Source organism: Lycorma delicatula, chromosome 7, assembly GCF_047948215.1.
Source record: "Lycorma delicatula isolate Av1 chromosome 7, ASM4794821v1, whole genome shotgun sequence".
Lineage (NCBI taxonomy): Eukaryota > Metazoa > Arthropoda > Insecta > Hemiptera > Fulgoridae > Lycorma > Lycorma delicatula.
In genome coordinates, this window is record NC_134461.1 from 109281943 (window position 1) to 109292856 (window position 10914).

The 10914-nt window shown below is 27.1% G+C and overlaps 1 protein-coding gene across 2 annotated transcripts in view; it reads right to left on the reverse strand.

Moving 5' to 3' along the window:
• Positions 1 to 8966, reverse strand: part of LOC142327354 (uncharacterized) — a 34792-nt gene extending 25826 nt beyond the window's left edge. The window contains exon 1 of one of the 2 annotated variants that reach the window (XM_075370327.1): positions 8642 to 8966. In XM_075370327.1, coding sequence (XP_075226442.1) covers positions 8642 to 8713 — 72 coding nt within the window. In that variant the 5' untranslated portion in view covers positions 8714 to 8966. The remainder of the gene's footprint in view (positions 1 to 8641) is intronic. The other variant, XM_075370326.1, reaches the window with a different exon arrangement.
• Between the last annotated feature and the right edge of the window lie 1948 nt (positions 8967 to 10914).

A 10914-nucleotide genomic window follows, 5' to 3' on the forward strand; every position in this document is an offset into this window, starting at 1 on the left:
ATTGTCATTTTCATTGCTACCTCATGTCATTCTAACAATAATCCATCATACAAAATGTTCAATTACATATTTACCAAGTAAAAAACTTGTTAAGAACCAAACGTAAATATCAGCAAGATGAGTAGTAATTAAGAAACATAAAATTAACTTTTTAATTTTTAAATGACTTAAAGTATTATTTTTCACATAAATAAGTGATATAATTTACTTAATACCATGTATGTTAAATATTTTTAACACTTAAATTATATTTATCTATTACAGGATAGTTAACATTTTTTTTATTTATTAAAAATTATTCTTCTTTTTCTCTATGAACAGTTTTAGATTAAAAAATATCTATTACCTTTAAAATTATATAATTACATCTCAAATTCAAATAGTATACAGAAAACTTTGCTATACATTGCCTAAAATATTTTTTATTTGATAAATAAATTAATTAATGTTTTTATTTAACTAATTAAATACTAATCACAATGTTTAAATAATTTTTTAGACACGACAAAATAAGCCAATAAATCTTAAAATCAATTACACAACTGCCAATAATTTTCACAATTTCACGTTTAGAAATATTTTGCTTACAATTGTTAATCCAGTAAAAAAGTAAACGAAACATTTTTTTTGTATTTTCTATAAAACTCAAAATTAAAATTTTATACGATTTGTGTTATCAGAGAAAAATAATTTTTTCCTTGGAAAGTTTTTTTGTAAACTCTTGAAGAGTTTTGAAAACACTGAATTTTGCAAAGCTAACTGAAGAAGAATGAATAGCTTAGAGATTATTTAAACAAAAACAAACTAACAAAAGTGAAATGATATATTTATTATGACTTTTCATTATGTAGAAAAACGAGAGTAAATAAACACATCAAAATATAAAGCCTGAACAGGGAAAAGTTAAATTACCCCAGAGATGTAACAAGTTACAACAAACAGAAGATCAAAATATATATATATAAATATATATATAGACTGTCCCACGAAGAAACAGAGAAACTTTCAAGACATGTTTCACTAATGAAAAGTGTTCATATAAACATAGCTTTGAAAATGCTTTGTTTTCGAGTTACGGCTAGCGAACTATTTTACTAGTCGTTAATATAACACGTAGCCGTTTATATAAGATAATTTTTTTATATTACCTCTTTTCCTTCAGTTACGTTAAGAAATATTTTTAAAAAATTTATTGCGTAGGTTGGCAATTCGAATAACTGGTCAAGATTGAAAATTGTGTACTTCGTTTGAATCTGTTGTCAAAAATTATTATACAGATAAAGAAAGTGTAATGTTATCATATCGTAGTGTAAAAATTACGTTTCAATTTTCTAAGGGAGAAATATGGTGATATAATTTTTGTTTATGGATTTCGAATAAGAAATCCTGAAGCTGCTCAACGTGAATATTAGGCGAGATTTCCTGAAAGGCGGATTCCAAATATAAAAACTGTTTCTTTGGTGTATCAGCATTTACGAACAAAAGGGTCATTCCCAACGTGTTCGTTTTGTATTGAACGCCACGTAAATCATTGTGTTATTTAATGACGATGTAAAGTAGGATTTAGCTTTACAAACTACATTGCAAATGATTTTCCAGCACGATGGTGAAACACTAAATTTTTTTTTTTTAGTAGTTAGAAGTCACTTGAATGATAATTTCGTAAACTTTATTGGACGTGGTGGACCACGATCACCTGACTTATCGCCACTAGATTACTTTATTTGGGTTCAAATGACAACGAGAATATACCAACAAAAAGAGTTAATACTAAAGAAGAGTTACTCATTAAAATATGAAATGTTATTGAAATTATACGAAATGATCCTAAGATGATACGGAAAGCCACCGGGAATATTTTACGCCAGGCAGTGTTGTGTTTAATATGAAGGAATTTCGAACGATTAATGTAACTAAGGTTTGTTATTCTTTTACCGTTTATCATTTCATATATTTTATTTTTATATTTTGCTATGTTAAGACTAATTTTTATTTGTTACAAAAAGAATGATATGATTTTCTGTTCCTTTTTCGTCTGTTTTACTTCAGTAAAAAACCAACTTTTAAACGGTTTTGTTTACTTTTTATTGGCTGTACTTACATTAATCTTCCAAAATTTAAATTCTCTACAAGTTTTGTTCAAAATCTTTCGCATTTATTTGTCATTTAACAAAGCTATAATTGTACTGCAAACCGAAAAAAGAACTTGTTTTCCGACGTTGAATTTTGCGTTTCACGTCGGATATCTTAAAAAATACTGAAGTAACAATTTTGGGACCTATTTTATCTCATTTCGCAGCTCAAAGTACATAAGAAACTGCCAACTTTATTCCTTAATTTGGGTCCCAAAAATTGCAGTAGGGCTTCTTTCTATTAGAAGAGCTGAAATTCAGCCGAAATTTTTCTGTAGCCGTAACTCGAAAACTAAGCGTTTCCAGACCTACGTTGATATGAACGTTTTTAATTGTTTTCTTCGTAGAAATGTCCTGAAAATTTCTCAATTTCAACGTGGATCACGCTGTACATATAATAATAAGTTTTTTCTTCTCTTCTTACGTATTATATCAAGGAAAAAAGATGATTTATAATTATATATCAGATATAATTATAACGACTACTTTTTATATTAAAATTCGCAAGGGCTTCAATATATACTGCAATTCATACATAACATATACTAAATATTGTTCAAAAGAGGTGTCATTTTATCCTGAAAATTTTATAACATGACAGATAATAATTTAATAATTACGAAAATTACGAAAAAAAATATGAGTGTGATTTTCTCTTTTTTTAATGATTTATTTACCATATAAGCTGGAAAAGCTTGTGTAAGGTATATGAAACGGAAATTTTTTGTAGGGTAAAAAAAATTACTTGCCTGAGAGGGACTTGAACCCGGGACATCCGAAAGAAAGGCCGAGATGCTACCACTCCCTGTAGCAAATATTTATATTATTTAATATTTATTTGAGATTTTATTGTTTAATCCAATTATTACATAAATTATGCTATTTATTTACATAATATAAAAAATGATCCTATTATTTTAAAGTTGTCAATTAGAATTGTTTACGTTTGTAAATTATTTTTATAACATTTTTATTACAACTGTTATGCCCTGAATGAAGAATATTTGAGAATAGAAAATTTATGAAATTAATAGTTTATTACTTATAAGCAATTGATTAAACCTTTACACAGCTGTTCAAGAATGTAATAAATAAAAGCTAATAAAAAAAAATAATAATAATTTTTAATATTAAAGTAATTAGTCATTAAACAAACATACGCAATCATTTTACAGTGTATATGTAATGGAATTTACAGTACAAAACCATATATTTTATACTGGTTGAATCAGAAGATGCTAAAAGGGATTCATTCAATAACATTTTTTTTTGAGAAAAATTACAAAACCCGGTTTTCTTTTTGAAATCTGTTACCATGTTGACATTTAGGCTACAAGTGTTCACTTAGCCTTCTTCTTAATTAGACGCGAAAAAATGAAAATTAAATCGATTTCTGCCAACTTACGCCCCTTTAAAATGTACTGACTGAGCCCCTTTTAGAAAAATACGGCAAAACCTGTAATTTATAATTACAGGAGTAAATAAGTGAAAATTAAACATTAATTATTTCACCATTAATATAAATATATGTGTATTTTAATACTCTGCAGCTTAATTTAAACTACTTTATTTACTGTTAACAGATATCTGATATAACAATAGAAATAAAAACAAAATGTACAATACACAGTACTGTATTATTATTCATTATAAAGCAACTGTAATGACTTTATAAAATATTTAAAAAAATATAAATCAACTTAACAAAAGAATAGTTAAATAATAATGAAATATTAGTACTGTAAAATTGTTCACTTTTGATCATAACCTTCATCATCCGTAACAAGTTCCTCACGGACACGCCACTGGAGAATCTCTGTTCAAATAAAACTGTCTGTGTTCTTCAGGAATGTAATTCATGAACTTTTAAATATCATTATTTTTTGCTTGATGAATAGTAATTTTGTTATAATATGCTTTACTTCGAGTATCCTGAATTGGAGGCATAATTTTATATTTCACAAGAAAAGTGTATTTAATGAAAGAGTTAATAAAATTGTAAGACAATGAGTTTTTCTTTTCGGAGTCATAGGTGAACTGTTTAAATTTACTAATATTAATCATGATTTTCTGTTTTTTTGGAACATTTTTCCAAATTTCTCAAAAGAAATAAATTTATTTTTATAATACATTTTCCACCAATTTTTAAAATCAAAATATCATCTTCATTAACTCGTTTTAACAAAAACTTTGATTTCAATGAACTATCGGTTACCATTTGTGAAATTATTCCGTAGAATAAAACCGATCAAATTTTTGACCATGCTGAAATGTCCGTCGTAAGACAGATATGAGACCCCACGAACGGAGTAATAACATTCAAAATTTTTAACATATTTGGATCGGTTATACCAAAAGAAAACGAGACAAGGAATAATTTCAATTCTGCGCACAGCAATTATCACTGTACAGATGGAGCTTGGAATAACTGTTTATTGTATCCTGTAAGTATTCATACAAAAATGTGCACCTCATTTGGCTCCTTTTTGGCTTCACCCTGGAGGTATATATAAAATCTTATACTGTTTTGTTTTAGATCATGAATGCAAAAAAAAGTTCACTATTAGCTGACGGAAATAAAATATCTCATGTACAGGAAAAGAGATGTTCATCGTATAATCAATAAACAGAGAAAGCATTTTACCAGCTGTTTGATCATTTTGCATCTTTTACTTAGTTATATTTCGTTTGCAAAGTCTCCTGTATGTCTAATATTATTTCCTCTTTTTAACTCAGAACTATCTCTATCACTTGAATTATCAAGAGAGAATATTATTTATTAACAGATACAAAAAAAAAACCTTGTCTTTTGAATATACAAAATAAGACAAGAGAAGTACTATTTCGTAACAAAATGGAAATATAACCTCAAATTATATATGGCTGTAGAAACAGCTGTTTGGATAGAAAAGATTCTAAAAACAGTTCAGTCAGTGACTTATCTCCTTTTAGCATCTGATTGAAACAGGCCCAGATCTAAGTTTGGGCAAACTGGGCATTTTATCAGAGCGGCAGATTAGGGGGTGGAGGGTGGCAAAAATAGTTGTAGAGAAAATAATATTTTTAAAAACATAAAAAATTATAAAACGTGAAAGTGTACATTTTCAATATGCTGCAGGTACTTAAGAAGTTAGGCGACCCTTCAATCTTTTGAACCGAAGCACGTAGGGGCGGCATGCATTCTGAGAGCATTTCAGCTCTCAGAATGCATGCCGAATAACCGAAATGAGAAATAAAGTAGCGGAGAACAAACTTGTCTTCGTCGGCAAACATTGACGCTTACAAGTGCACAAATATCTTTTTTTGCTTGCACTTAGTCCGTTATGAGAAAAGCAATTTATTTTTATGACGATCTGGCGGAAATGTAGTTTGAAATAAGAATATTCAGAAAGTTATAACAAATCTGTCATTGTTTATTTTGATGAATTACAAGTATGAGTTATGTTACCAAGAAGTTATGACACATTTAATAGAAAAAAAGTAAGGAAAAATGTTTTTAATGTTCAATACAATTAAAAGATGTGTTATTTTTATTATTAATTTTACATTACATATTTTACATTTTTTAAAACCCAATTTATTTCATTCATGTTTTAACTATATTATATTTAATAATGTATATAATAAGGATAAGGAAGCAATTTTAGCGCTCTGATTAATAGTATAAAGAAGATTAAAGAAAGATAAACCAACCTAAATAGCACTTATAGATTTAGAAAAGGCATTTGATTACGTAGACAAGAATAAAATATTCAGCATTTAAAAAAAATTAGGATTCAAGTTTAAAGATAGCACAATTGCTAGCATTCACAGGAACCAAACTGCAACATTAATAAACGAAGAACATTAGAATGAAGCCGTAATAAAAAAGGAAGTATGACATGAATGTATCTTCGTTACTTTTTAATCTTTACATAAAACTAACAGTTAATGAAGTTAAAAAACAATTTAGATCCGGAGTAAAAGTGCAACGTGAAAAGATAAAGGTGAAGAAAAGATGAAAAAAAAAAATTGATAAAGATGATAAAAACAAAGGTGAAAATGTTTGCTGATGATGTAGTAATTCTATCTGAGAGTAAAAATATTTAGAAGAAACAATGAATGGCATGGATGAAGTCCTATGCAAAAACTTCTACATAAAAATAACCAAGAATAAACGGAAGTAATGAAATGTAGTATAAATGATGTAGTTGACCACTTCCTATAAAAATAGGAAGAGAAAAGATTATGGAACTAGAAGAATTTTTTTATTTGGGATGTAGAATTACTAAAGATGGAGGAAGCAGGAGCTACATAAAATATATATATATATATATATATATGTGTGTGTGTGTGTGTGTGTGTGTGTGTGTGTGTGTGTGTGTGTGTGTGTATGGGTATGTGTGTATTTCACGTTCTTGTGTACACAATAACTGCCGTAATTTTCCGCCAATCACTTTCAAATTTACACATAAAATAAAACGACCCAAAATTTCGGTCGAGTTCGTTAGGAGGTAAAATTGTACCATGGATGTGGAAATGGGAGGGCCTTTTCGAAAAAAATAAAATATTGTTATAACATTCTTATTAATTAAAATATCGAATTCGTTTAAAGTTCCTACTATTCTTTGGATTAGGGCCTAAAACTTATCTAAGTGATGTTTTTTTATATCACCAATCATTGGCCCAGGGTTGGAAAAAATGGGGTTTCGAAGACAAAAAAATCATACCTCGCTTAATTTTCACAGAATCGAATAGTTTAAAGTGGTCGTTAGGCCTCTAAACATTACCCAAACCTTTTGTGTGAAACAAATTTTGATATTACCAACCCTTACGGCAAGGGATGACCAAAATTCTACATTGAAAAAAGATGGGGCTTGTCGTATGCTAAACTCGTGAAACCTTTTTTCACAAGCAACCATTGTCGTATTGAGTAAATTTGAAGTTTTTCTTAACTTTAAGGTGAAAATCTTTTTTTTCCTCTACTAAGCACCGGTGAAATCTACCTTCGCCTTTCGGCGTGCCGAAGGAGATTTTTTACGTTACATTACTCATTCATAATTAACAAAAGTATTTTCTATATTTCATATTCGCAATATATATTAGGCTAACGTAAATATATAAATAATAAATTACTCTATGAAAATTTGAGCAAAAAATGCATATAAATGACCTAAATTCGAGAAAAAATTTTATTTTTTTTATTCCTTTTTTTTAATTATAAATAAATTTAAGTTATAATAAAGTTAGACAAAAGAGTAATTTTGAGAATGTATAAACTAAGTAAGATGCAAATAAAAATTATGTTACATAATTTAATTAAGTTCCATATGGGTAAAGCAACTTTCTTATATGTACGACAAAAAATTGAAATTTATTTATTTATATTAAAATTAAATTGGTATAGTGGTAAAATTCGTCTACATAAATCAGCTGAGTTATCGAGACTTCTAAGGTTCAAATCCTAATAAAGGTTTTATTTGGATTTGAATACTAAATTGTGGAAACCGGTGTTCTCTGGTGGTTGGGTTTCAATTAACTACACGTTTCACGAATGGTCGCCTTGAGTCTGTTCAAGACTTAACACGTTTACCGGTAGATTGACACAGATATTGATGAGTTGCTAATGATTTTTTATTGTTCATGCGACTATAAATAAAAATATATTTAAAAAAAATTTAAAAGCCTAAATCTTTATATTGAAATCTAATTTACGATCAGCGACACAATGTATTTCTTTCTATACAACCCACTTTTTGCACTTGAGATTCATGAAAACATTCATTTTATTTCTCCGTTTGAGAAAAAACTTGTGAAAAAAAAATAAAGAAATTATTAAGGAATTGTTAATACATACATAAATTAAGCACAGTCATTTTTTATGGATGGTTTTCCAATTAATTTCATTTTAGAAAGAACAGATATTTTTCCATCAGGAATGATTAATAATTTTATTTTTTTAACTTTCCAATTCACTTATTGATGTATAAATATCAATATAAGTTTTTAGATGCTAAACAATCTTTTAAGATAATTCAGATAATAAATTATTTGAATTAATGATTCTTCCCAATTCAGTTATTATATTTTATTGCAATATCGTAAATGTATTCAGTTATAAATAAAAATAAATCGCCTAGTTTACTTTTTTCTAATCCAGAATAGCAAGACTTTACCTAAATCATATTACAGATTTGGTATATTTAATACACTAATTACTCTTTGTTATTTATTTCTTTAAAACACTCACATGAATAATAACTAATAATGAATAAACATTTTTTTTTTTCTTAAATGTTGCTAGTTCTAAATAACACGTCAGCATATTAGAATAAAAAGAAAAACGTAACTATACCTTGAAATTATTTTTGCAAACTCATTTTAATATTTATACGTAGATAAAATAGTAAAAATAAAAAAATTAATCAAAAATTAAATTAAAAATAAAAATACAAAACAATGTTTTGTTATAATTTTATGTTTAGATAAACTAAATATTTTAAAATCAAGCTAAAAAGTAAAGTATATACCTGCTCTGCTGATAAAGATGATATGAAAAATAATATATAAATGTATAATATTTTATTTTTTATCTCTGCCATATCAAACAGTGCGATTAATGTTTCATAAATAACAATTTATTTTTTAACAGATCAAAATTATATGTATATATTTATCACAAAAATAAAATATGAATAAATGTAATATATAAATTATTATTTTATTAAATTTTATAAGTATGTATTATTAAGACTGTTACTGAGAAGAAGATGGTAAGATCATTACTGCGTAATGAAACGAATAAATAAAGACAACTAACTAGTGCTTAGTTAACATACACAGGTGTTTTTGCATTACAAATATGAGTTTGTCCTTCACTACAGTCATTATTCATCAATAATATTCCATAACAATAACTTTAAACTAGTTCATATAATTTTTATTCAAACGACAAGTTACGTATACCTGAAAGCTCATTCGTCAATTTTTTAGTAGGTCTGTGCATGGTTGTATTTAAAGCATAAAATATTTATTAAAAATATATTTCTTTAAAATTCATAAATTAATTTGGTTTTATTTCTTACTTAACGTACTTTTGCTTTATTTGAAATTCTGCTTTATTAAATTTTCATTATAATAAAATAAAGCTTAAAAACAATGTTTATGAACTTAGGTATCCTTTACTTAGAACTTAAAATGTCCGATCCCGCTGATGAAGATTAATTTAATCCTTACGAAATTTCATAGGTTGAAAACTGCTTCCATTATGTTAAAAACTTTAATTACTTATGCTTTCGATTAAACCCTTTTAGATCTCATTGCATAATTGCTTCCTTCATTTTCTCTTCTTTCCGTTGTTTCCAAAACTTTTTCATTCTTACCGAATGTGCTTGTTTTTGCTCTTCTGTAAATTTTCTGCAGCTGTTCTTTTTTTTCCTTTTCATCTACTTTGAAATACTCAATTGTTTTCGAAACTCAACTCTATTAGTTTTTTCAATTTTTTATTTTCCTTTTCAAGGTCTTTGTTTACTTCTCGGTGCCACCCTATTTTTATTTTTTCTATTTTTGGAAAAATTAAATTATCGTTTTGCAAGTCTATTGTCATTCATTTTAAAAATATGGCCAGAAACCCTCATTCTTCTTTTCCAGATTTCCGTTTCTAAATTTTTTATTTCTTGGTAAATATCTTTATTAGATTTTAGCCTATAATCTTCTTCTATTCTTTTGGGTTCAAACATTTTCCTTAAAATTTTTCTTTTAAAAGATTTCTTACATTAAATTTTCCTAAACACTCGCTTGCATATAAGACTTTGGCAAATTATTGTTTTGTAGTGTTCTGGTTTAGCTTTATAGCTTTAGAATTTCTTATTGTAAACATCTGCTGTCAGTTTATTTAGCAAAAAAATATATTTGATTTGAAATACTTGTGGATGGTATAGGTTGTTCGACGTGTTTTTTTTTTATGATTTTCTGTTAAGATTATCGATATTTTCGAATGTATTAAATATTTTCTCAGTAATATACGAGTACAAATTTCCATAATGTTTAAATCACTTCAAGTTTCAGTATCACCTAATATTACGTAACCTTCATTTAATTTTTTTTTTAATTTCATAAAATCAGTACTCCGTTACATAAACAAAAAGTACAGATTTCGTAAATTTATCTTAACCTATCATATTTTAAATGATTATTTTTTTACCTTTGGATCCAAAAAAGGAAAAATTCCGAAACGCATGTTTATGTGGGTTGTGTATTTATTTCAGTAAAATCATTAAGTATCTACGAAATAAAATATTAAAAATCCGAATTTTTTCGGATATTTTTAGGTCAAGCTAATACCACTATTATGAATTTTTGAGACTTTCTAAATAAACTTTTAATAATTTATGTTTAATGTTTGCATTTATGTTTTTAAGAAAATATTTTGCGTAGTACTCATTTAATAATTATCATTTGTTTAAATTATAAATATTATTTATTAGTACAGAATAATATAAGAAACATATTTTATTGCTTTTCTACGTAATCTCTCTAACGTCTACACGTTTCTTCAACATGTGGGGAGCTTATAAATTCGTGGGTCATAAACAAATCTCGCGGAAACTTCCCACTTCGATGTTGCTCTGGAATCGATGTCCTTCCAGAGTCTCCATTAATTCCAAAAACAAAAACAAACAACAGGGGGATAAATATGGACTCTACCCTTGGGAGTATTCTAAAGTTTTTCAGTAAATTTTTTATGATGTTTATTTTGAGTGCTAATGACTGTATGAGGCCTGGGGTAGTCGTGAAGAGGAAT